Source organism: Vanellus vanellus, assembly GCF_965231255.1.
Source record: "Vanellus vanellus genome assembly, chromosome: 5".
Classification (NCBI taxonomy): Eukaryota; Metazoa; Chordata; class Aves; order Charadriiformes; family Charadriidae; genus Vanellus; species Vanellus vanellus.
In genome coordinates, this window is record NC_138910.1 from 23723645 (window position 1) to 23751575 (window position 27931).

General features: G+C 37.4%; 2 protein-coding genes across 3 annotated transcripts in view; one reads left to right on the top strand and one right to left on the bottom strand.

Moving 5' to 3' along the window:
• The window catches only part of DYNC1I2 (dynein cytoplasmic 1 intermediate chain 2), a 28772-nt gene extending 17029 nt beyond the window's left edge, over window positions 1-11743 (top strand). For both annotated transcript variants that reach the window (XM_082484634.1, XM_082484633.1), the window contains exons 6-16: window positions 3630-3719; window positions 3983-4145; window positions 4238-4337; window positions 4869-4994; window positions 5960-6106; window positions 6435-6548; window positions 6934-7067; window positions 8058-8202; window positions 8978-9118; window positions 10128-10253; window positions 10970-11743. In XM_082484634.1, the coding sequence (XP_082340760.1) occupies window positions 3630-3719; window positions 3983-4145; window positions 4238-4337; window positions 4869-4994; window positions 5960-6106; window positions 6435-6548; window positions 6934-7067; window positions 8058-8202; window positions 8978-9118; window positions 10128-10253; window positions 10970-11083 (1400 nt within the window). In that variant the 3' untranslated portion in view covers window positions 11084-11743. The remainder of the gene's footprint in view (window positions 1-3629; window positions 3720-3982; window positions 4146-4237; window positions 4338-4868; window positions 4995-5959; window positions 6107-6434; window positions 6549-6933; window positions 7068-8057; window positions 8203-8977; window positions 9119-10127; window positions 10254-10969) is intronic.
• Window positions 11744-13419: 1676 nt separating this feature from the next.
• Window positions 13420-27931, bottom strand: part of SLC25A12 (solute carrier family 25 member 12) — a 51762-nt gene continuing 37250 nt past the window's right edge. The window contains exons 14-18 of the mRNA XM_082483394.1: window positions 20381-20521; window positions 18306-18444; window positions 15892-16050; window positions 15622-15712; window positions 13420-15077 (exon numbers count right to left, since the gene is read on the bottom strand). Of these exons, the coding sequence (XP_082339520.1) occupies window positions 14888-15077; window positions 15622-15712; window positions 15892-16050; window positions 18306-18444; window positions 20381-20521 (720 nt within the window). The 3' untranslated portion in view covers window positions 13420-14887. The remainder of the gene's footprint in view (window positions 15078-15621; window positions 15713-15891; window positions 16051-18305; window positions 18445-20380; window positions 20522-27931) is intronic.

The window sequence follows — 27931 nt, forward strand, 5'->3', positions numbered from 1 at the left end:
AAAAGCCACCCATTTCACAGATGATTTAACTTTGATTAACCTACTCTGCAGCAACAGATTACTCAGACAACTGGAACTTCACTCTGTAGTGTTATGGCTAGGTGCAGCCTAATTTGTGGCACTGTTTTTCTTTCTGTCTTGCCAAAATACATCACAATTTTGATGTTAACTCGAGGTAAAAATTCAGTGGTTCATTAAACCTGTTTTTAGCATTCATTGACAAGAAATTTGTGACTACTAAAGTAGCTGCTATTTTATGCAACCTTTTACTGCTCAGTTTGTAACCTTAGATCCCGTGTTTGCCTGCCAGAAATAACATGGAGTTAATACCTTAGCATATTATAATGAATATTCATCAATATGTTGATGTGACAGAGTCCCATTTCCTGTCTTCATGGCCCTATGACTCTTCTAAGTCTTAGCAGCCTTTTTTAAAATGCAGAATTGTATTTGGTATACTGACAATTGAAGTGGCATAAAATGCCAGTAGGTGCAGTCAATAATGACTACGGAGGATGAAGTTAGACAGTGCCTTTTAAGGTTTCCAAATTTATGTAGCTGACTTCAAATAAATGCAGTACACCACAGTATCCTGGGTTCTTGACTTACTAGATGTGGAACTCTTTCAGCAATATTATGTCCAGTCTTGCAGTGTTTGCCAGGTAATATTGTTATGCCAATTCCTTGCAAATACCACCAGCTGGCCTATTATCAAATAAATTCAAGATAAAGGAGAGACGGGATGAGTAATTAAAACGGAAATTTCTTACCTCTTTTGTTGTCCAACAGCTTCATGCTGCCTTTTTTGGTTGTAAACTTCTGTGAGAAAGCATCCTAGTTTTGGGTAATGAGGTCAAGAACTTGTATGTGTGGGATTTTTTGTGTTTTGGGGTGTTTTTTTTTTTTCTCCAGATCCCTTAATGAGAAAGTTTGCGTATGACTTTTCTTTCTTTAGAGAGAAGGTTTTAGATTTATGTAGTTACAGATAAATCGCAGTGAGATGACATGTTCAATTTCAAGTCTGATACTTTGAGAATATTAAAATAAGTGCTGTATCCTGCATTTAAATGCAGCAATATCAGCTGGCTGTATGCAGTGAAAGTACTATGAAGGAATTTAGATCTCTGTATAATATATGCCATTTATGTTTCAAACATTAAAAGGCAGGAGCAATCAACTATATGATCTTTTGAATAAAATATGTAGATTAGAAGGTCACTTAGCACTAAGGGGTTGACCATCTGCATTTGACAAGAATTTGACTCCTGTCACTGAAAATGGTACTTAGAATCAGTGTAGTATGACTAATGGGGGGTTGGGCTGAAATTTCTAATTTGGGACTTTCAAAGCTAGAATAATGTATCCAGGGTGACCCAAAACCAAATTTCTGAATTTGAAGGCATCATTTAAATCTTCAAGATTGAGTGGCAGGGCGAACAAGAGGAGGATTTTTATCCAAGTGGCTGTAATGTGAATATGTGGTCCTGTATTTGTTGTTCTCAAAATCATGTGGTTTAACTCGTATTACGTTTTTTTAATTAATCAGTGTTCACACCTATAGTGATTTGACATTAAGAATTCCATTCTTTAGAATTGGTACAAGTTATACAGTTTTCAGATTACTAGTCCGTGGTACATGCGAATCTATCTAAAAAGGAGCAGTGTCTTTCTGTTTCTCTGCGTGATTATTTTGCCCAAAAAAGCTTTCATTTTTTTTAAGTAGCACAAAAGCTGTAATTGGCATGCTTTGTAAGGAAGTGTCAATGTGCAAGAGAGTGGAGATCACTAAGAATTCTTTTACGCGTTCTTTCCCCTTTGCACCACCGCCTCCTCAGCAGGGTCACTGAGATCACTAGCTTTTCTTGAAATGGCCATTTTCACTGGCAGGTGCATTATACCCTGTATTTTCAGATTGTTTTTCCATTCTGAATGTTTGGCAGGTTGATTGCTCTGGCTGCATTGACGGAGAAAGGGCTGACAAATGCGGTTGGGCTGGCTGAAAAGACAGTGATTACTGTTTTCCTTTGTGGCTGATTGAGGCCCTTGAAAGGAAAGATTTTAACCTTCACCATTTGGTTCAAAAGTATGAGCATATATTGAAATCATTCATGCCATTTATCCTAGTTCTGTAAACTTGTCAGAACGTAAAAATCGCTCAATTTCAAGTAATGTAGGATTGGCATACGTCATTATCATTTTGATTAAGTTGGAGTTTGTATTATTGTGTGCATTATACAGTGTCATTTAAAGCTTTCTTTCCTGCAGGTACAGTTATATTTTTATTGCTTATACTATGGAGTTAGAAAGATTTTCAGACCTCTTTAAACCTATCACTATGTGTGTGGTTTGGCAGCTGGTATGGCCTACAAGCTGTATTTTGTTTGCAGGGTAAAGGCTTGTCTGTAGACCTCCTGGAGTGCTGGTAATTGCACAGGCTTGCCATTGGGGAAAGACATGATTGGAAGCAGTCAGGCAGAAAAATGTTGTGCCATCCCATTGCCACCTCATAGCAGAGAGAGACAATCCTAGCAGTACCATCTGGTTGTTGCTATCTAGTCAGCTGGCCTGGCTGCTGGGACCATGGCTTGGCAGCTGGTTCCCATCCCTTGACCACCTTTTATCCCCCCCCCCGCTTTGTGTGTATGTGTGTGGATTTTCTTTTTTTATATACTTTTTTGTTGTTGTTAGATAACTTTGAACGTGGGTCAGGGAAATGGCTGCAACAAACGAACGTAGTCCCTGTTGAATACTGTCTCATTACTTGCGATGAGGCATGCAGCAGACTCCTGCTGCCATTCCCTTATAAACAGATGACATAGCTGTTTAACCAATAAAAATAGTCTTTTCAGAAGCTTATTCTAGAAAGCAGATGAAGAAAAGCCAGGAAATGCATATTCCACAACACTAAGTAATTTAAAGTTATTTTCTGGTTTACAGTATTCAAAGAATAAAATGTAGAAATGCAGAAAGTGCTGTAAACCTTGTCAGTATTCCCGAACATTAACATTTTATGTTATTCATTGCAATTAGGGAAAACACATTTTGCTGTAAAGTTCTCATTGCCAAACATGATACAGATAATGAGACTTGCATTTAGAATGACAGAAAAAATGTAATCTCCCTGCTATTATCTTTAGCAAAATTTGCCTCTCAGAATAGCAACCTGAAAGCTAATGTAAGCCATCTTCGTGCCACGTGAAGACCCATTAGACTCTGATGGTTTCAGATCACAAGTAAGCAGCTGCTCTGTAGACTATTTTAGACATTTGATTTTTCTTTATTCTGCAGCATTAACGTGTCAGTATGTTACACAGAACATGCATCCACCACATGGTTTTGTGTGGAATCATAAACGCTTGTAAGAGATTTCCACTTTGGATTCTTTACAATTTCTTAGGTGCCTTATTTCAGTTTATACAACTACATAATTTAGTGCAACTAAAATCCAGGTGTAGACAGTGCTCCAATGAGCTTTTGGTTTGAGATAATGTTATCCTGGGGACTACATTTTACAAATACAACCATTTTAAGCTAAATGATACCATTTTACATCAGCTTATGTGAGATTTATATGGAATGTTACTGTTCCTCTTTAAAAACATTGACATTCTTACGATGTTTCTCCTTAGATGAGGAAGATGAAGATGATGTGGTTGCACCAAAACCATTAGTTGAACCCGAGGAAGAAAAAACATTAAAAAAAGAGGAGGAGGAAGAAGGTACAGTTCACCTCAAGACTTTGAGTGTGCTGTAAAGAAAGGCATCAATAAATTTTTAAGTTCTTTTCTTTCCGTTAAGTTGAAATTAATGATTTATGTTTGAACAATCAGCTAGCAAAATATGAAATGTAAAAATGTGCTTAAAATCTATGGATGTTAGGAAACAAATTTTCCAATATTATGATAAATAATCTGGTGTTATTTCTTGGAAAGAATTGGTGAAAGTATGCAGTCCAGAGAATGCATGTGCAATTCTTTTCTAGCTGCCCCTCATGAACTTACAGAAGAGGAAAAACAACAGATTTTGCATTCTGAAGAATTTTTAAGTTTCTTTGACCACTCCACAAGGATTGTCGAAAGAGCCCTTTCTGAGCAAATCAACATTTTCTTTGACTACAGCGGAAGAGACTTAGAAGACAAAGAAGGGTAACGTGAATGTTGCATATTTTACTGTGGATGTGCAATATTTGTAATTGAAAAAGTGATCTAAGATTAATATCTGCTCATTGCCTTTATAGAGAGATTCAAGCAGGAGCAAAACTGTCCTTAAATAGGCAGTTTTTTGATGAACGTTGGTCAAAGCATCGTGTTGTCAGTTGTTTGGACTGGTCGTCTCAGGTAAAAAATAATGTTTACATTAAGCAGTTATCTTTGTAAATTCTTCTAGTTCTATGTGCTTGACCCTTCTATAAGTACAATTGATACAGGCCGTATTTCTAAATGTGTTCCTTACATATCTGTAGTTTGCAAAACATAAATAGAGCTGTTAATCTTTTGTGGAGAAAGTAGCAAAAGGTTGTATTATGAAGAAAGTCTTTGGCATATTTGTTTCTGGTTTATGGACTACCTTGTAGAGGTAACCGTTAGCTTCGCTAAAAAAAGCTCACTTAAGAGTATTGTTTTCTACACTTAAAAGTAAGTTATGATGAAGGACAGACCAAGACTCTAATGTATATGTTAACGCTCTTTTATGAGCTAAATTTGAAACGATTACAGTTTTAACTGTCAATTTCTCATTCGCATATAACAGAAGGTGGCTTTGGGGTTTTGGTAGGTTTTCTAACCTAGAAGAAAGCAAAGATTCTAGGCTTGTCTGGACCACTAGCTAGACATCTTGCTTACTTTGAATCTTTTTCATGTATTTTACAGTACCCAGAATTACTTGTAGCCTCTTACAACAACAATGAGGATGCACCTCATGAGCCTGATGGGGTGGCCCTTGTATGGAATATGAAGTACAAGAAAACTACCCCAGAGTATGTCTTTCACTGCCAGGTATGATTCTGTCTAAAGATTTTATGTTGATGAAGTTGGAAAAGTACCTTCCTTATGCTTGTCAACATAATGATTTCTTTGAGCTGGCTTTCACTTTAACCATATGTATTTGCAAACATACATTGATAGCTCGAGATTTCAGTTTAGAAACATTATTCTGTTTCAAAACTTCTGATGTCATTCAGAAATCAGTCTTGAGAACTCATTTTCTTATTTTAATTCACTTAAAAAACAGAACACCTTTTTGTATAATTGTTGAATAACAAAGAAGGCTTGTATGTAAGGGGATTGAGTGGGACTGCATACTACTAGAGCTTAGTTTACTGAGTAAAGTGAAGATGGCCTGAGGAGATGGAGCAAGGATGAAAACTAGAAACATATGCATGAAGAAAAAAGCAGATGGAGGTTTTCTAGTAGTTTTCTAAAAGATAAAAACATGCAAATGTCTTCCATTATGCCAAGCCTGGAATAGCCATTTTATTTTCAAAATGCTATTAATCTGAAAAATTACATAGTTGAATCAAAGTTTAATCTTGTGTTGTCAGATTACTGTCAAAGCCCAGATTGCAAAAGTAACTTTATTGTATCAAAATTGATTTGTGTGTTCACTAAGAAAATGACCACAGAACGTGGCAAAACATTATTAAAATCTTGTGCATTACTGGGCTTTCCCTTGCTAACAACCTATGCCAGGAGGAATACAACTGTATATGTATGAAAGAAAAAAGGAGGAAAGCTTTATCTTATGAGTACAAATTAAAACTAAAAGACTGTTGGGAGTTCACAAAGGTTTTGTGAATCGTTAAGTAATTGGACAGTGAAAAAGTGTATTGAATAAATTCAGGCAAAGAACTTACTTTGATATTTGGTCCCATTTTCTTTAGTTTTAGACATAACATCATTGCAAGATAGCTTTTTGTGTATTTTGTGGTTTTTTGTTTTTTTTTTTTTTTTTTTCCTTTCAGTCAGCAGTGATGTCAGCTACATTTGCAAAATTTCATCCCAATCTGGTGGTTGGTGGCACATACTCAGGCCAAATAGTGCTATGGGATAATCGCAGCAATAAGAGAACCCCAGTGCAGAGAACTCCACTTTCAGCTGCTGCTCACACGGTAGGGGGTGAAAGATCTTCAAGGACTGTTTCCTGTTGAGATGTATTTAACCTCTAGGAAACTCTGTCCAGTACACTTGATTGATAATGCTTAAATATTTATATCTGTATCTTGCCAATGCTATCACTGAAGAACCAGGTCATTCATAAAAATCAGTGTCAGAAAAACAAATATCGGTTGTATAGGGTAGTATTCTTTGTACTGTACAGTGATCAATCTTTTATGCTTTGTTACATGGTCAAGTTGTATATTGTACTGTACGTTAATTATACCAGAATTGGTTGTTACTTGGAAATTCCTTTTTCTGATAGTATTTTACATTTTTTAGCACCCAGTGTACTGTGTAAATGTTGTTGGGACCCAGAATGCTCATAACTTGATTAGTATCTCGACTGATGGGAAAATATGCTCTTGGAGTCTGGACATGCTTTCCCAGCCACAGGTAAGATAACTGTGGATACATGTAGTATCTATTCCAGATTAATATTTTGTAAAACGTTAATGAATCTAAAAAGCATTAATAAACGTTTTCTCAACACACAGAATTATACTTAAGGTAGCTTGATAAGTATTTGATAAAATTTTTCCCCACTTGTGGAATCAAATATTATCTGTTGATCCTTTTGTATATTTTTGTTGCACTTGTGTTAAGTGGTGAACACAATTTTAACAAGAAATGACTTTCTTATTCCTGCCCAACTTGGTACAAGTAAAATCATTTAAAAAAAAAAAAAAAAAAAAAAACTCCTCCTCAAAAACCTAAATGACTTTTAGATGTTACTTAAAAGAAAAATTGAAATACTAAGTCGCTGATATTTTCACTACAGGATAGCATGGAGCTGGTGCACAAACAGTCCAAGGCTGTGGCTGTTACCTGCATGTCCTTCCCTATTGGAGATGTCAACAACTTTGTTGTTGGCAGTGAAGAAGGCTCAGTGTACACTGCATGCCGTCATGGCAGGTGAATATAAACTTTAATTATTCAAAGGAAACAAAAATAGTGAAAGGATGAGTCCCTGCATGCTTTATACTTGTAAAGTTATTTATAGTGCACAGTTACTCCTTTTCTGGAAGGAGTTCAAAATAGCTGTATATGAATTCCAGTGTGCACTTTCCTGAGTAAAAGCTTCATTAAGAACAGAAGTTGGAATATTGAAGTTGTTTGTGTTGATGAGGAGGGCAGTGTAGGTCTCTGGTTTTATTCATTTGAATTGTAGTAGAACATTTCAAACTTCCTATCGGTTCTGTAGATAATTGTACAGTAACATCACGCACAAATCTTGGATTGGCTAGCTTTTCTCCTGCTGTTCAATCTATTTTGAAACTGTCTGACTGTATCTTATCAATTGCTTTCTTAAATATAAGTGAGTGGCCATATTTCATCTCAAATACACATCACCCTCGCTGCACAGCTTTTTGGTTCCAAAATACCAAAAATTGTATCATTTTTGTGTAACATCCTTCCCATCTCTCTCCCCCTCCCCCCTTCTTTTTCATCGCTCCTGATAGGAGACTATTAAGGATATATTGTTACTGTTTTATGTCTGAACTCTATGTCCATAAGGTACATGCAACTTCCCTTAAGTCAGTGGGAATTCTCTGCTCATTCCTGAGGACTGGATTTTGTTCTTTGTATGAATGGAAGTTTTAACTATTGCTTGGAGAACAATGTAGTTAAATATGTGGACTGGTACCTGCTCAATGAGTCTCTTCTCAGTGTGCTATATTTTGGCACTTAAGGTTAGCAGAAAATAGACATTGAAGTTAAGATTCCTATTCAGGCCTGGTCGTCTGTGGTCCTGGTATGATGAAGCCTTTTGCAGCGGGGTAACATCCATGCAAAGTAGCAAAATTTTCTTGTGGCTGTATTTAAATTGCATTTCAGTGCTGTCTCTGTCTGCACATGCATGGCTTCCAGATAAATTAACCTTGGTTACATATTCTAAAACAGCAAAGCTGGAATCAGTGAGATGTTTGAAGGACACCAGGGACCAATCACAGGCATCAACTGCCACGCAGCAGTTGGACCTGTAGACTTCTCGCATCTTTTTGTCACCTCTTCTTTTGACTGGACAGTAAAGCTTTGGACAACTAAGGTAACTTAAATAGATACAGTTCAGTTGTTTTCTTTGTGGTCCTTGACGCAAGGTGGTGCTATAATGCAAGCTACTTAAGAAACGTTAGTAAACTGAAGTTAAATTGTGTGAAACTCGAGGTTCCTAGCAGCAGTCTTGCATAGAGGAGAGAGCTGATGAACAAAACTGTAGTTAACAACATAAAGCTTTGCTTTCAGATTGTACATCGTTTGTATACTTCTGATCCATTCTGTTCATCTTTTTGGCCTTTATTCTCAGCAATTCCAATGCAGTTAAATGTAAATCAAGCTGTAAAATCAGTTACTTCATATTAAGCCGAAGACAAATATTTTGTGGAGGACTAAGCGACAGCACCAAATCTGATGTCAGTTAAACTCCCATGAGGCTCACAACTGAAATATCTCCCGTTCCCATTGCTAGAACTACCTCCTTCTCTGTTAGCTTGATGCCCTGAGGAATACAAAGCAGAGGAAGCAGATTTAGAATCTCCCAGTAATAGTGCTGTCACTGAATTATCATTGGCTTGATTTACAAGATTCTTAATGCATTAAATTTACAAAAAAGGCTGCATGCTTTGGAAAGCATCCCTTTAATAATAGAATTGATTTTTGGCTGCTTTTTGCAGAGGCATTTTTTTAAATGTGAAACACTTTTTAGTTATTGCTGATAATGCTGTCAGGAAGTTCTGTATTTTGTCTTACCTGTTAGCTTTAGGATTTTGAAGTGCAGAGTTTGGGTACTGCATTGTTATATTTGCTTTTTTGCTTTTTTTCAGAATAACAAACCTCTCTATTCCTTTGAAGACAACTCGGATTATGTTTATGATGTGATGTGGTCTCCAACTCACCCTGCCTTGTTTGCCTGTGTGGATGGGATGGGCAGGCTTGACCTGTGGAATCTCAACAATGATACTGAGGTGAGGCAGTTGGGTTAACAGTCAAACATAGCCAGAAAAGTGTATGTATGCTTTGAAAAAAACGTCAAGAGTTTACCATAGCATTTTGGTTTGGTTTTTTGCTGCTGTTCTTAAATATTCTGTAGTTCAGTAGTTTCTGTGTAATACATACCATTCTTTGATTACAAGGTTGGAACTCAAAGGACTCCTCATAATGAATAGCAGTGATAATTAAATTGGTTTACCTGCAACAAGAGTGCAGAACATCTGTTGGTATAACACTGATCCATGTTGTGAAAATTACAATAGACCTCCCCCATTATGGCCTTGGCAACTGATAGCTTAAACGTATGACCAAACCTGTTACCCACACACCACTGTTGTTCCTATTGCCATAGTAATGCTGCAGTGAAATTGTAATTTGTTTCTAAACTTAGAGAATTGAATGTTTGGGTTTTCTGGTGTGACCCATAAACTTAATTATAGTATAAACCTTTTCCAAGACTAAAACTTGTTGGATATAGGTAAGACAAAAAACCTGGCAGATACTCAGTACTTAAATTTCACCACCTTAAAATCGCATATAAGAAAGAGCAGTTCTGTAGGGGCATATGCCAGCCTATGGCTTCAAACTGGAATTACGCGGTTCCAGCCTTTGGACAGGATTTGACCTGCCAAAGCAGCTGATTTCATCCCTGCCCTCTGTCATAACCTTTCTTGTGATCCCAGGGCTCCTCCTTGCTGCCTGACTGAATGCGTGTCTATGCCTCCTGTCTCGTGACAAGAGTGCAGATGTGCTTTTTGACAGAGGATGCTTGTACTTTGGCCAAGGGACAGATGATGTGTTGTTTTGGTCATGTCACTGGTGATAGCTTAAGGCCACTGAGATTCTGAGAGATCTACGTACTCTGCCTCAGTTGAAATGCTGGGCACTTCTTTTAATACAACACTGAGGGATTCGGTGTGTTCTGTAATCTATAAGTTATGGAATCCTCAAGCATTTTTAGCAATGTGTTTTAAATGGATACAGGTGCCAACTGCAAGCATTACTGTGGAGGGCAATCCTGCCCTGAACCGTGTGAGATGGACACATTCTGGGAGAGAGATTGCTGTAGGTGATTCAGAGGGACAAATAGTTATATACGACGTGGGAGAGGTATGTATAGCATGTATTGCGCAAAGTACATTACAAAACACTCAGGTTTCTTTGACTTTTACTCTTATTTGGCAACTTGCCTTTAGTGTTTTCCCCCATGATTAGAGGAATGAGTTTTAATTTCTATTTTCAAGCTAATGTTTCCTTTTTGTGTCTATTTCAGGTATTCTAGCATAACTTTTTAGCATGCTATCCGGCAGAAATCAAGAAGTAATAACATTACTGTAAGGCTGGTGAAATAAGATGAAAGAATCGATGGTTTTGTTTGTAGAGATTTTTATCTTCTTTGTAACTGTGGCACAGGTGAACTCTGACCATAGCTTTAGCAGTACCAAACAAAAAATTTTGCAGCAAAGCAGTCTTGTCTTCGTTCCTACAGGGAAGCTGTTGCAATTATGTGTACTGCAGTAGTGCATAACTAATTGATTGGATGAGGACAAGGCATTAGTATTCCCCTTTGGAGGCAGTCTCTCAGGTGGAGACATATCATGCAAGCTTGTAACAGTATCATTATATACTTAAATACAGGATTTTACAATTCTGCTTCTTTTATTAGTTAGAGCTTTTGATGTTTAGACTCTTTGGAAAGTTTTATTAAATAAAGGTAAGCTCTTCTACTGGAACCTCTTCTGAACATTACTTAAGCACTCTGCTGTTCAAAATGAGCTCAGTTTTTATTTATCAGTAGGTTTAAATAACGTTCTCTTTGTCAACAGCAAATTGCCGTTCCTCGCAGTGATGAGTGGACTCGATTTGGTCGAACACTGGCAGAAATAAACGCTAACAGAGCTGACGCAGAAGAGGAAGCTGCAACCCGCATACCAGCGTAGATCTCTTAAAAATAGGCAGCAGTGGTAGACTTGTGAATGATTTGATGCAAATCTTAAAGTTTAAGCATGTGTCAGTTCAAATAATAGCTTAAGGGAGGAGTATACGGATTCAGCTGTGGACTTTGAAAATGTATTAAGATCACTGAAAATCAGATCTTGCATTGTCACTTTTTATATATAAATTACAAGCACATTCTTGGATTTGCATAACTTTTAATACAGTTAACTTAGACTTTGCAAGGAACTTCTTTTGCTGAAACACTAACCTGGTGTAAATTTGCCATTGGGCTTCTGAGATTTCCACTTTGTAACAGTGTATCTATTTCTGAAAAGTAAAAGTTCTGTTTCTAAACTAAACTTTCTATATCACACAAGCTAACTTTCATTAGGTACTAAATCTCTGAAGCATTCTTTAATTTGAACTCTTCAAATTACCCCTGGATATGCATGCATATGTTCCAAGTAAGTTTCATTGTTTATATATAGATAAGCCTCAGACTCTGGTAGTGGGTAATATGTGAATAAAAATTTGTCTGTAGTTACCAACTTATTTGATAATTAGACCTGAATTAATGAAATACATATTTAATACTAGGTTCTTTTGTTTGAATTGGTGCATTAGAAGGTGAGACTGATTCATAAATAAATATTATATGAGCACTTGTCAGCTGCCCTGACCCCTAATCTGTGTCACTTCAGTAGTTTGAGAGTAGAAAGTTCCTGGGAGCTGCTGCTTTTGTTTTACTACACACATCACAGAGTTGTTTTCTCCCCCTTACTTCCACTTCCTACCATGGCAATCAGCCAAAAGTAAAAAGGCTATTCTTGTCAAATTTTTCTTTTCCAAAGGATAAGGAACTAGATTTTGACTTAATTTCTATAGCGTGATGATTTGCATTCTGTTAACTACAGACTTGCTACTAATTCTCTGTATTAAGTTAAAGACATTTTCATTGCTTTTTAACATTTTTGTTGAAACAAACCCTCTCAACGGCTTGAAACAGAATTGTTGGCATTTTTTTTAAAGGTTAGATTTTTTGGGGGGGGGTACATCTTTCTTAGGACATGATAAAGTTTCTCATCAAGACTGGTTGGGGGGGTATTGTTTGGGGGTTTTTTTAGTAAATATTCTGACTTGTACTACTTAGGCAGTATACCAGTATTGATGCCTTTAACTTAGGACTCTAGGTTTGTTTCTGGCATTCTTAATATGCTACAAGCTTATTCTTTTGCCAGAAGAGCTGGTCTATATGCTTAAGTCAGAAATAGGTTTATATTCCTTAATCAGCTTTATGTCCAGAAGTATTTATACTGTTTCTTCATGGTTTGTTTGTGGTTTGTTTGTTGTTTTGTTTTGGTTTTTTTCTCTCCTTGTCTCAGCTCTATTATGAGCAGCTCATAGAGACAGGCAGCAGTAACAGCAGGTCTGTCTTCAGGAGGTTCTCTTTTTCAGTGGGTTTGAAAGTGAAATGTATTTAGATGTCCACTGATGTTGGCTTACCAAAAGTCCTCCCCCCTCTTCAATGCAAAGTCATGCTGTTCAGTTTGACATTTGCCTTGTATGTTCTCATCAACCTTACAACAGCAGCTATCTGTTCAGTTGAGAAACATGTGAACTATATAAAGAACAGGCACATCATGTGATGATTTTTACCCTTTAGGCACAAGAATTCTTAATGAGCAGATTGTTCTGTTGTCTTGCTGGGTTTTGGGGTTTGTTTTGTTTTACTGAGATTGTTACTTCTCAATAATACATTTCCTTCAGACTTATATTTTCAGAAATCCCATAGACTTCTTCTCTTTCAATGGATTGTGGCATAAACATATAGGTCATGGCATTAGTTTTACATAATTTCAACCTTTTAATAATTTTCAAAGAAACTATTCTGTATTTATTCCTGCTTGTGTTCCTCCCTCACAAAATAGATGAGTACCGGTTAAAAATATTGTAAAACCCATACCTGTAACATTAAGAGACCAACAGTGATGCTAGATACTGCAAATGATCATTTTGGGAGCCACACTGACTGGTTTTGGAGCTGTAAGAAATACAAATGTTATCTTGCATTGTAAAGTCTCCTAAGGCCTTGATCAAGTCAGTCAACAAGCTGTGACTAAGATTAAATGCCAGTGGGTACCTGCCATTTTTTGTATCTATTTAGAAAAGTGCAGAACAAAATACATATATATGGGAAGAGAGTTCCTGGGAAGTCTGTCTCTAGAAAACTGCACAGAACAGGTAAGTCTTTAAACAGAAAAAACCTAATAAAAATAGGAAGCCTTCTAATGGGTTTTTATAGATAGATAAACATGCACGTTGCAGAATAGTGATCAAACTCCCAAGTTCAATGTATTGTAACCTCTAGCTCACTAAATATTCTTCAGTGCCAAAAGATTTTGCATCTTGCTTAGAGGCTAATGCTGAAGGAAGGCTTTTCTGTGTTTGTAGCGTTCAGTTTTTAGGAAGCCATTTCTTTGTAAGCTGACTAAAACTCTTCATATTGGCCTGCTGTCACCTGAGCAAGAAAGTAGTAGAACTTCAAATGAGTTTGTACTGCTGGGATACACTATACTCCAGGATGTTTCAGGGTTAAACAAACATGTAAAACTAAAGATTGGAGGTTGTCATACTTCAGTAAGTGAGGCTGGAAACCCACCCCGTTTCTTCTCTGGCTGTATGGGTAGGATAACTACTTTTCCTCTAGGACTGTAGAAATCTAGACTCCTCTATTTCCTCTGACGCTTTTCCATTTAAAAATTACACCAGATAAACTTTTGGCAGATATTAAGGCAGAAATAGTTCAAGCTTTTCCTTTCTCCTCTCCTTTTACTTTAACATTCCACTGAACTGGAAGTCTAAACAATCAGGTTTGCGTATAAAAAGAATACAAAAGTAAGTCCTTCCCCTCCCCCAAATAACCTAATCTTTCAATGGTAAAACAATGTAAGAAGTTCTCCATTCTGGAAAAAAAAAAAAAAGAAAAAAATCCTGTAAAAGTTCTTGAGTCTGCTAATAGCTGGCAGGTACCTCGTTGTGTTTTAAATATGCTACCATAGGGGTAAGATCTGTTACACATTTAGTATTACCATGTATTTTGAGGGAATTCCTTCTTACAAAGTAGTGCTGCAAAATAAGATATTGCGTGTGCTCATCTAATTACTGTGTTCTCTTACACTTACAAGCCAGCAGGTTGCATTTTAATCCCTTTGCTGTAACTAGCCTCTGAAGGAATGCATTCACTGCTCTGCCCTGCACTGTGCATTCATTAAACAGGTGCATCTAATACTTAAATTTTAGTCTGTGGTCAGTAATCTGTGGAAGAAAAAAAAGTAAAGTGAACTGGACAAATTTTTGATAAACACAAAGAAGTGAAATGACTTAAGTGTTTTTAACTATTTTATTGTCACGATTGTTAACAAAATGCCTTCACAAAACATTCTGTACATTTCAAACTAGTTTGAACTGCAATACCCATTATATAAATGTCTGTGTATAGATGCCATGATGTCTCTGTACAAAGATGTACAATATGTACAGTAACATTAAATGCAAGCTGTGCAAGGCAAAGTCTAGGCTACAGATTCATGCCACTGGTTAAAACAAGGCATAGAACCACAGCTTCAATCAATTCCTTGTGTGCAAATAAACAAATAAATGCAGGTGTATATTAATATTAGAAAGGAGTAATTAGATTTGCAAGCTCATTTCAGCTAGAACAACATGCAGCTGACTGGAAAAAATACAGTACTACTCTTGTGAACTTTTTCCACTTCATCACTTTGGTTGAAACATCTTTTCAGGATTCAGCTGCTGCCTTTTGGTTGAGCTGAGGTGGTGCCAGGAGATCGAAACTTTGGAAGATATAAACCAAATTTATTTTCTATACCAGCAAATGTAGCTGTAGCAAGTCTGTATCCACCTATGTGCTCAGGATTAACAGGAGGAAGATCTGAAATTCGAGTTCTTGGGGTAGGTTCTGATCCAGAAGGTTTGCTGTTTAAAGAAAGAAAAAGAAAAAAAGCCTTTCCTTTAAATAAAGTGTTTTCTTAAGCCTGAATAACTTCACAAACCCTAGACTAAGTACTTCAAGCTCTTGCTTGAGTGTGGAAGATTGTTAAAGCTGACCTTAGTTAATTGACTTCTGTAGTCAAGTAAAGTTGTGAGTTCAGACCACTACTTAATGGGAAATCAAGGCCAAAACTGAACTTGAGTTCTTACAGATAGCTTTGTAAATTCTTTTAACTTCCAGTGACAGCAGGGAAACGGGCAAAATGTCTTGCTACAATGGAAATACAAGTTTTATGTTGTATATTAAAATAAAGATGAAATAGCTTTTTATCTCCTCATATGTTTAGAAGTAGCATGCAAGTTTCTCCCAACTACATAAGGATGAGGGGAGTTTTCGCGTACTGCAATTCTAAGTACAGGTGCTCAAAGTCACCAACTTCAACTGGTCCCATGCATGAAAAAAATAAGAATATTTTTTTTTAACTTGGCAAGTTTTTTGTGCAAGCTAAAAAGTAAGTATTTGACTTACAGGCCTCCAAAATCGACATAAAACCATCTCTGCAGAAGTTCATAAGTGACCAAAGTAACACCAAACTGGGGTGAAGATCTGAACACACGAGCTGTTAAATATTACAAATCAAAATGTCAAACAAAGAAAAGATTTTTTCGGGAGCAAAGCTAAACATTTTTAACAAGATGTTACATTTTTCAGAGTGGGGCCATGTAAATACTGCTCTGATTTCAGTCCTTAACGAAGCACATTTGGTGTCAGTCTTAATATTCAGAGTGCATTTCTTACCTCCAGCTCCCTTCCAAAAAGCCGAGGGGCCTTCTTCCCTTAGAATCTTTCCAAAGCAGTCAATAACTCCGCTGTATGTTGTCTGACCAGCGCGAGCTGCCACTTGCAGTCTTGTCTTGATGACATCAGCAGGGGTTACCAAAGAAGCAGCAGGCACACCTTTTAGAAGAAAACCACATTTAATTTGCACAAAGAGTCTTGTAAAAGATGAAACACTTCTAACTGAAAAATAAAACTGCAAACTTTAATATTTTTTTGCAAGACTTAGACATTACTAAAAGTGCAAGTTCTTACACTTGATGGTAAATAGAAGCTTGTGCTTGGTATAGTTGTTTTGAGTTTCTTCCAAATTTAAAGGCTATAGCTGATAGTAAAGAAAATTACAATAAACTATCAACAGCAATTCTCTCAACATCTTCTAGTGGTCTGTCACTAACAGTTTCAAACAGATAAAAGAGGCACTTTTAAATTCACATATATGCTATATATGTAATAAGAGATATCCATGACAAAAATTAATTGTGCAACCTCACTGTATTTGCTAATACTCTACAACATATTTTGTGAATTACATAGATAACTAATTTGGGAACTTGAATCCTACACATCCATTTGTTAAAAGTGTTAGTAAGCAAACTACTACTTAAACCACCTGTTCTACAGAAATACGTCTGTACTGCTGTTTGGACTGTTCTGTAGGAGAATAGATGCTGCTTACTTCAATAGGCATGCCATAAAAAGACTGAGGACAATGAAGGTGTTTTACAAATCTGCTTAGTACCAACAGCTGATATTAGCCAACAGTGATGGAAGAACAAATCTCCACTTCCAAGGCACCACTCTCAGCTTTCTAGTCAAAGGAAAGGAGAAAGTTTTCAGAAATGTACTCCACAGTATATAACTGTGTTATCTGAGGAATTTCTGAATACTGCAAGAAGGTCAGCCTCAAAACGAAGAACCATCTTCTGACTTAAAATTTTGAAATTGATTTTGGCTTCTGTTGAACTTTTAATTCAATATTAACCAATTTTAACAAGTCGCTGATTTGCATAGGTGATCATAAACTCTAAAGTGTCACTAATCAATTCAGGAGGTTTTAAAGGAAAACAGAAGCAATGCAGTTAAGCCTACAAGCATATACTAATAGCAACTATATGCAGATTTTCTCGCATTCTCCCCTGCTGCGCATGCGTAACGGGACTAGACCGAGCAATCAGGAATTTGAAATTTGCAGTTCAGAAGGCAGATATCCTGTACATATAAAACTCAGCCTACGAGATTTATACACATTTTTAATAGGGTTCATCACTTAGTATGAGTGACCCAGAAACACTAACCTAACGAACGAAGAGAACTAGAACCAGTGAGTCTTCATATGAGACACAAGTTAAATAATAACATTTATATGTGCTTCTCTGAGTATGGTGAGCTAAATAATTTTCCATTTCTGGCAGCTCTGTGTTACTTGAGAATAAACAGGGCTACAAATGCGTTACTGGTTTCCTCGCTGGTCTCTCCCTTCCCTCTGGCACAAGGAATATGCCAACTGGCAAAGAGCAGGTGCAGCCAAGCTCTGTATCAAGTCCAATGTGGGAAACTGCTCTTTACACATAGACGGCTCACAACTGATGTATATATAGTAAATCCTTACAACTGTAGCAAGTAACGGAAAGGTTGGTTCAGCCCAATGATGTTTCTAAACTCCACCGATTCCACAACACTGAATGGTTCATGATTGAGAGGCTGCAGGTAACCTGGTTTTCATCCCAGTGCTCTAATCTTCGGCAGTGCAGAATCTGGCAATCTGTATCCACATTTTTAAATATCTGCTACTACAGTTCGTACGTCTAGTATTTTTATACCGCTTGCTATTTAGTAAAAACAATTTTTTATCACAGCTGCATATTTTCTTTATGCTAAGTATTTTTGAGAAGCTTTAAAATATTTTATATTTCAGAGTATGATACTTTAACTTCAGCTTCTTTACAAACTAATGCCCCATTTTTAACAATTACATTTGAACAAAGTTTCCTCTCAGTTATTCAGGAATCCAAAACTAGATAGGTCGTTTTCTTCTTAGCTCTTATGATATCTCATTTTATGTTCATCAAAGATTCAAATTAGGCTTCAACTCTGAGAGCACAGTAACAAGCAAAACCCCATTGAGACAGACAGATCAAATTTGACTACAAGTTGCTGAGCTGCATTACGCTGTTTATCCACATTATGCAAATGTAATTAGCTCTCATCAAAATTACATCACCTCCCACTAAGGATAACAGTGATCAAATTTAGATTAAATCAGATACAATGGTACAGTACCCTTCCTTTATATGGGGCTACTGAATGAATATTAAATATTAGTCGCTAAAAGAAAAAAAAAATTACTTCTAGAAAACATTCTGCAAAATTACCTGCAATGGCTCCAGCTGTAAGGAGATTAAGCCCTCCCACATGGCCATTTTCATCAGCAAGCATCAGTTTACTATGAGCATAAACAGGAAAGTAGATGGCAGAAAAGGGAATGTCTCTGAGGAAACATGCTTTGGCACCCTGTCACACAGAAAAGAGACATAATACAAATAAATTTTGTAAATAAGGTTAAAATTGATAGCCAGCAAGCAGCCTGAGTCCAGGAAGTACCGACACTTTTGATCTACCAGGTATGTAACACAGAAAATAAAATGTCTCAGGAAACGAAGATGTAGACCTGAAGAAAAGAATAAAGCACATCTAAAGTAAGTTTCTAGAATAAGGAAGATTCAAGGTTCACATCTTATTTTGGTAAGCAATGCATGACATCAATCCTGACATCAGTACCCAGGATAAATACCTTTTACATATGACGTGTCCAAATGTGATGAAGAAAGCGACAAAGGTCTGTCCTTACGTCTTGCTGACAACCCAAAACTACGGAAGCAGCAAGACAAGTCCTTGCATGCCATTATTTCCACCAAACACAAAAGCACTACTACGGTATCAGTGAGGAGTCTAAAACCTCATAGGGATCTCCACTGATCGTCCTCTGGTTGACTGAAGAAGCTGCACTGGAAGGATAGCAAAACGTGGGAAACCACAGCAAAATGGGTCTTTTAGTGAAGGGAGACAAAACTAGCAGCATGAAATAGTACTGCAAGGAGTAGCTCCTGGCCACAACCTGGCATTGGACAGCAGAACTTTGCATGCTGTAAAAACAGTGGAAAACTCGAAATAAAACATCTAATATTCTTTCAGGAACTTGAGTCATCAGTCTGTTACCAACTAAAATAACTCCTTCTGTACAAAGCTCAAATAAGCACTCGTATGTCCACAACTCTCATTTGCATACCCTGAAAGCATGAATGTTACAAAAACACCACTCCTGGCCAAAACACCCAACCAGGACACTCCAAGCCAGCAGCCTCCACACAGTGGTCCACCCGAGGCCAGTCACCCAGTGGTTATATTAAGGGACAGCACACATTACAAACCCTATGTGGCTTAAGCAGAAGACCTGATAAAGAGAAACTCGTCCCTTCAATGTTTTTCACGCAGATACTTTATGCTTTAAAACGAGTTCTTACAGTTATTCACAAATGATAACACAACTCTAAAGAACAGAATTTTTAGTAAGCTCAGTTGTTTAGTTACTGCAAACAGAAATGGTAATTTTGTCCCATGTACCAAATCACCTGTGATCTTTAGGAAATGTAACGGTCATGAATCTGATCTACTGATTCAAAACAAAAGCTTCAGCTCTAAAAGTAAATTTGTACATTTTTATAGTATTATTGCAGGTCTATGGACAAATCACGTAAAGCAATGTTTTGTAAGTGCACAGCTAATATAACTGCCGAATTTACGTATTACCCCTTGCACTGGCAGAACATACAGGAAGAAACGCTCTTCCTTGTTTAAGAAACTAATAGCTTCTGCTCCATTACATCTGATCTGTAATGATGGTAGTCAGTATACCTGCTGGGGAGGAACGTGTTGACTGGCATTCTGCTGACATACAGTACAGTATGGGCTTTGTTTTTCAGTGGAATTCGTTATTGACAAATCCCACCACTTAACTTCTTAAAAATCTGAATCCTACTAAACTCCACTACTGTTTCACTGCCATCAAATTATTAAGACAAAGAGAATATCCTGCTGCAAAGATAACAATAGAGATAACAGAGATAAACGTAAGAAAAACACACAGGGAAAACCAAAGAAACTTTTCACAGAACCCCACCAAATGAAATGATGAGTGCCAGAAGCCAGCAGGTCTGTAATACAGGACTCCCTGTAGCTTTGCATAAGAGCCCAAAGGATAGAATGGGGGAGTATGTTTTTGTATCCCACTGCCATTAATATAGAAGTGGGTTTTCTTCAGTTTTCCACTGTGAGGCTGCCCTGCAGGAAGAGATTGGTTTTAAGTTCAAAAGGTTTCTTTAACAGGTTTTGTTTCAACAGTGTAAAAGTTTAGCATAAAACATAAAACGATGAGGCCACTCATACATACCTTATAAAGACCAAGAATGCCTAAATCTTTTATAACAGAGAGGGCACTGACTCTGGGTCCTGTAGTAATTTCTCCTGCTACCTGCAACCGAATCTTTACAATCTCCAGTGGATTAGTGAAGATGACCTGGGAAGCTCCTGCCTGCAAGCCCAGAGAAAAAGAAAGGAAATTGTGTTACTAGATAGAGCATGTGGCAACAGGTTGACTTTTGCAAGGTGCTGAGTGCCTTCACTTCTCACTGCATTGGCTGATATTCTCATGTAAAAATATATGAGAGAGATTTAATAAAGCACCTGTCTGGAAGTCGAAAGCCCCGAATCAGAAATCATGGGTTTGTATGAAATAAATTTTTACATTTGTATGTTTATAGTCCACAGAGGTGTATTAATTCAGTTTGTCTCTGCTTTGCTCCTTGACGTCACTTTCTGGAAGTCACGGCTGTGTTTAAAAGTCAATCAGATATTGCATGAAGTACTAAACTAATAGTCATTAGACTTGTGCTACTAGAGCACCATACACATATAAAGAAGACCTTATGTTTATTCAATAATAATTCATCACCAATGTGTAGACATGTTATTTGCATTTAGTGGTGATGCTGTTTAAAAGGTAAATTTGCATTTAATGGTGTAATTTTAAATTATTAGAGAAGGTGTTTGGAGTTTTGTTTAGCAGCTTTTAATTGTCCTAAGTGGAAACAAAATGCAAAATTTAAATAGGAAAAGTAACATTTCAAAACAAGATACTAGATAGAAATGGAAGTCATAACTCTCTGAGCATGGCAGGTTTTACAGGCAGGAAATATTCTGTTAGCAGTGCTGGAGGACTATCTTGCGAACTCCCTAGTAATAGTGTTGCAGAGGTGCTTCAAATTTTGCACTTGAACCAAAGACTTTCAAAGAACTATGTTTCAGATTTGAGAGAGATTCAATCTGACAGTTCCCTTTCAGAAGCATGTAAATCTATTTAAAATGACGTGTTTAGGTTTCTCCGTGGTTTGCTGTAGGTACTACCAGTCACTTCTAGAGAAGTGTGTGGTTCATCCAAAAAAAGCTGAAGTTTACTAAACTTTCTTTTTTCCCTCTTCCTAAGCCACCTTTTTTTCATTTAAAATTAAAGCCACTTCCTTAAAATTTATGGCATATAACCACTTGAATACAGCCAACCTTAAAACGCATTTATTCCACAATTTAAAAGCTCCCCTTAAATCTCATCTATTCCTCCAACCCATCAAATTTTAGTGAAGGAAAAAGATGCAGAACATTATGCAATTAAAGCTTTTTTCCACATGTAAATTGTCCAGGAAATAAACTCTCTTTGGGATGCTGGGATGAGGGGGGAAGGGGGAGTGGGGTGGTGAAGGAAAAATCAATAGTCTGCTATAGCACCTCCTGGACAGCATGCATAGCATTCTCTGCTAATTGGTTCAGAACTAATGAACGCTAATCCTTTCTGCCTTTAGCACAATCTTCTCTCCAGCAGCAGGCAGAATAAACTTGAGATTAGCACTGAAGCATGCCTTAGAAGTTGGTAACTTGAGTTATTCTAGAGTTGAGACAAAAGCATTGCAAATCTCAACAGCTCTTATTCCGAATGACCAAACACTTGACTAGTACCTATGGGATGGGCGGCATGAAGCATCAAAAACTTCACTGACCAAGGACCCGATACGTCACTTTTTACGTGAACCTTTGCTGAGCACACTGCCATCCTTTTACTGCAAGCCCCATTTATTACTTCACTCAATACTGACATTTAAAATCATCGTTGTTATGGCTTTACTAAAGTACCTTGACCCAAACAGTAGGAGATCAACCCCCGCTTTTGATTAATTATCCCCACTGTAGTAGTTACTGTCTTTAATGCTTTCCACTCAAAGAATTGGTCTAGGTTGTTAATCTTCATTTTATTCCCTCACTTCTTCACCCTTTTGAAAGAAAATCAAAGCCTACATTTTTGTGGACATTTATTGCAACCATCAGGAAGATCACTGGAACTCCCAGAGCAGCCAAACTGATCCCATCTTCTCTTCCTTGGACGTACTGCATTATGTTTACTCAGTTACCTGACACCCCTCATGTCCAAAGCCATTCTTCAGACTGCCTTTACTTCTCATCTCACTTTTCCTTCACAGTTCACGCACACCTATGCATGCAAGATGAAATGGCAGTCCTGCCAGGCAAAGTTCCTATCTAAACAAAACTCATCTGGCAAGTTCTATTAAATGATAACTAATTTTTTTGTTTGTATTGCATTAAACAGAAAAGCAATTTCAAATATTTATCATTTCCCTACATAATTTCTAAAAATAATTTTGGTAGATAAAACATTAAGCAGAATACTACAGAATTACTACAGAATACAAGGCACCACACAAAATATTCAAATAATTTTAAATTTAGACACTAAACTAGAAATTCACTCTTTCTAGACAATTACCTGCTACCCACCTATTAAATATGCATTCTTTGTTTACATACATAAGTGAAATTCAATTTTTTATTTTTAATATTATAAATTAATACATCCTGCAGAGCAGCCAAAAGAATTCTTCCTATTTGCCTAACATCCATCACAGAAACACAAATAGGCCAATTTGTAAACATTTCTATTTTTTACCCTGATTTCAATCTTCCTGCAATTAACATTCTCCTCTCCTGGGTGCACAACTGCCTACCTTTCTGTTAAAATCAGCAACAGCCCTCTTCTGATACAGAAATGAAAACAGAAGACTCTAAACACAACACATTTTAATAATTTAGTAGTAAAAGTAGTTGTATATACAATGTTACAAATTATATATTGTTAATTCAGAATTAAATATTATGACAATATTAATACTAAAATATGACTTGATTGATCGGGTTATTGAGCAAAATAAAATATAAGGAAAACCCTAACGTACAGTTATATTATCAGTAGAAAACCATTTGAAAAGTTCCTTAATTACATTAACGCTTTGAACATTTGAGTATTCACAATGTTGTCAAACTTCCCAACAGGCAGCTTACTCAAAAAGAGCTGTAGCTGTCAAGATACCCAGTTAAATACTCTCTATTAGCAGCATGTACTTCTATCCAAGTCTTGACTTTTCATACTGTTATATTTGGAGCTCAGCAAACTTTTCTGCACAGGAGTGATTTGATTGACATGAAGAGGAGCACTGAATTCACTGGAGTTGCATGAATGCGTTAGGTCCTTAGACACATCACAAGTACAGATAAGAGAAGCATTGATTTTAATAAAGAACATGTAACACAAGAAAACCCACTTTTCCATTGTGTATTTTTTTTTAATTAATGCGAGAGGTTGTTTCTTTTCAAGTAAATGGTTGCCTACCTATCTGAGGAAGAACGTGTGAGGCGGAGAAGAGTGCTGCCTGGGAGCAGAGGAAAAGCAGTCTCCAGAAGAGGGTGCAGAGGAGAATGACACAAAGGTTCTCCAAATAAAAGTGAACTGGCAGCGTGCAGGGTTGCAATACAAATCTCCATGCTTCTGTGCAAGTCATTGGCAATCATCTTCATTCTTTTTCAAAACATCTTACTTCAGCTGTCAGCTATGTATGTTAAATACACATGCACGTGTATATACACACAGAGGCGTATATATTGCGGTCCTTGAATCTCTTTTGGAGAAGGTGCACTAAATCTAGATTTTCCCCCCACAAAAACCTCACTTCACACATAAATTACAACAGACACTTTAAAAAAAGGCTGACAAATTTGTTTCTGAATGGAGGTTATTCATACACATGAAAAATACCAGTAATAAAAGCTTCTACTTAACCTTAATGTCATGTAAAATAACTCTACAAGGAGCAAATAAAGGAACTAAATCTGACAGCAAAGGTTATGAGAGAAAAGATGTAGTTTGAGATCCCACAGCAAACGCCCCATGACATGCCAAAGGCTGAAGGAAATACACAAATGACCCTGCAACATGAGACCTCTTGCCCTTTCCAATTCCACCCGAGAGGCATATGCTACAAAGGGGGAGAGGCCTATTTCAAGCCCTTCCTTCCTTCCTTCCTTTCTGAAACCACCACATCCTGGACCACAACTATGTCCCATACAAGCAGCTAAAACAAGATGTTACTTAAAACAGTCTAGTATAAAAATATCAAAAGAACTTGCACTTCTTTCTCAAGGCAAAGCTGTCATTGTTCATGCACCTACACTAAGCTTACTGTCTCTTTTACTAAGGAATAAATGTCTCCCTAACTTTAAATGTTCGCAGTCAAGATCAAGATAAACCAGTAAAGTTTAATTCTGCTTCTAACCTTATCTGTTTAAAGTCTATTAAAAAAGGTAGAGCATCTTCAAGATTTTGAAGGAAAAGTACTGCCAGTTATAATTCTATATTTTTGTGTCTGTTAAATAAAACCTGCAACATTTTAAATTATTTTTGAAAAAGATAAATACTTGACACATTCCTGTTTGCCTGATAAGCCTATATACATGTTTGTATGTATAAATATATATGAAAATTATTTTTACAAATATAGCAAAATATTTAGACTAAATGTTACCTTTAATGTTTAAATACATAACAGTTTTTAAATCAGTGGTAAATTGGGACTTCTATGTGTACGTATGTGCAAACACACTGGCACACCCCACCCCTAATCATCAACAGATGCCTTGCCTACACCTCCAAGAAGGGTTCTTAGACCCTTTCTGTTTGGCACCCCACATCCTCTTCCTCCCTGCAGCATGCATCAGAAACGTCTTTCTGGCAAAACGGGATTCATCCATTCAAAATGCTAAGCACCATGCACACTGCACTGATGGGAAGAATCCTTTTTTTTTCCCCATGTAACTCACAGAAATTACAGCTTAAAATCACAGCATCTTTGCCTACTGTAACAGTGCTTATGAATCATTCCCATAGCATTAGATGTCGACTTCAACATCACTTCCCAGCTGAGGGCGAACAGCTGCCCCACAGCACCTTGCCCTTCACCATGTACTCACATGTGTCACGCGTGTAAGTTCCTTTGAGAAGCACTGTCCATATCAGGCGTGCGCTCTCTACTTCCCCAGCTGCTGTCGGGATACAGGAAAGCACTGCCGAAGCCTCACTCAGTCCCCCTGCAACTCAAAGCTAATGGTAGCTGAAAACTCCAAAGGCAGAAACGCAGGCTAATCACTGAATTACAATGAAATGTAATTCAATTAATTACAGTAACAGTAGGGAAATAAATTGTTTGCTCTGAACATGCGTAAGTGCGGATTGTCCTGTTGATGATTAACAAACCAGCATACTCTGGGGAAGGTAGGAAGATGGGATATCAGTTTCATCCACCAGGGACCAGAGCCCTTTCATTGACAGGTATGACCTGACCGCTGTAACCGAGCTGCCCCTGGAGCTGTTCGACAGATTTCAAATACAGCTACAGCTTGGGAGCAGCTGGGAATATTTGGGCTCTGACAGAGCAGACCCTACACTTCCCAATGACATTTACACTGCCCTGCGGCTAGCAGGTAGGTTTCAAGGAGCACAGGGCACAGGCTGCCTGCGGGAGGTCCCTGCCCTGCAGTAAGGAAGGAAAGACAACAGACAGGCAGCTGACCATATAAACAGGCCACTGCGTGGGTGGACGTCTTTGTTAACGGCTACCAGAATGAAGACGTTTCCTCTTACTGGGAACGGGAGTTTATTCCATAACCTTGCAAGAGCTGAGAACAACTGGAGCTTGAGAAGATAGATTTGGCCAAAAGAGATCCAGTCTCTCGGAGTTACCGTTTCTGGAGGAGGCACATGCCTCTGGGCAGCCCCTTTGCTGGATGGTAGAGTACTTGCAGACACTCCAGAGCTGAGGATACTGAACAGCCTACGCAGGTTCTCTTGAACCACTACTGTCTTAATGTCAAAGGTTTCACCTGTCCTCATGTGTGGGTCTTAGAAGACTGTAACACCACACGTAGGCTTTGAGATGGCACTGCTGCCATCCAGAGAGTGGGACTTGCTAGGTCTGCTGGAGCCTTTCCCAAACTGCCTCCACTTCCTCACAGGAATTTTTTTTGTTCCTGGCTGAGGACTGTGGCATGCACAATGTGCTTTTGTGTGGCTCACAAGAGGGTGGGCCTTCAAAGGACAGGAAGGCCTCTGCTGGAAACTCTATAAAATGGCTGAAAATATGGCTTGCTCATCTTGCTCATCCACTACCAGTTCCACACCAGAAATTATGAAAAAGTGCATTATTCCTGCTAATCAGGAGAAGGTTCAACACTAAACACAGGCAAGTGAGGGTCAGAGATAGTAATAAGTACATCTCTGAGAACTCCATATGGGCATAATGCTGTTTTTTCTGATGTTATGACAAGGTGAAAAGCATGTTTTGAATTTAGCCTATATTTATAGTGTACAACTAGCAAAATATTTGTGTTGAACAATAAAAAAAAGCCACAAAAAAACAAGTTACCCAAATCCCAATGCTGAAAATAATTCTGGCAAATATAAAAGCCCAACAGTCCCAGAGTAACCCATCATTTTGTACTAACAGAGAGTGAAAGAATAAACCAAAGGAAACCGAAGAAGAAAAGTAGCACCTAAAACCTAAACAGAAAGTCTTGTGTGCCCCTGCACATAGAAATGGACTAGGCTTACTTGCGGCACTTCTTCTGATTTAACTGTTGGTTATGTCTCATAATATTTTGTAGAAAAACAGTATACAGTAAACACCAGAAGTGTGAAGATCAACACTATTTCCAAGCAAGTCAACATAGAAAAGAGCTGTCACAATGAAGATGAAAAGGACTGAAGATGAGAAAGGGAAAGACTAACATATCAACTTGCTACTGCTTTAGTCAACTGATACTTTCAGACTTTTAGAATAAACTTTATAGGCTTGCTAATAAAGATTCTGGTATTTAGGAAGAAATGAAATTGCTAAAATGGAACTAAGCAGCAGTACAGACAGAAAAGTCATCAACTGGTAAAATATCAGGTGGTCCAGAAGAGGCTACAAAGGAACGAACATCCCTGAGGTTGCTGAACTGTGGCCAACTCCTCTCCTACAAAGGCCAACTTTGTTTCAAATTCTCCCAGATTGAGGGAGATAAGTATTATCTTGGAAAAGGAGATGAGAATATCAGCTAAGACAGTCAGCTAGAAGAAAGGGTTGTGTTTGGACAGATTATAAATCTGCTCAGCTTCACAGAAATCCAAATTTCTGAAAGCTGATCTGAAACTCAGACTTCTCACTAATTTTTGCATGTTCACTACAGTAAGACAACAAAGTTATTTTGAAAAAGGAGTACCTACCAGGAATTGGAAAAGCCTCTATTGTAGATTGAATTTAATATTACACATTTCAGTACAAAAGAATGTAAAATAATAAAACTGATTATCAGATGTTTGATTTTAATCACAAATTTAACCACAACACAGAGAAAAACACTAGTGAATTGCATTCACTTCTGTTGTAAATGACCTGTATGTGCTTTCTGTGTTATTGAGATTTCCAGAAAAAAAAGGTTAGTCTTTTGCTAGCTATACATCACAGCTGCTTTCTCACATTTCTCAGAAAATAAACTTTGTACACTGACA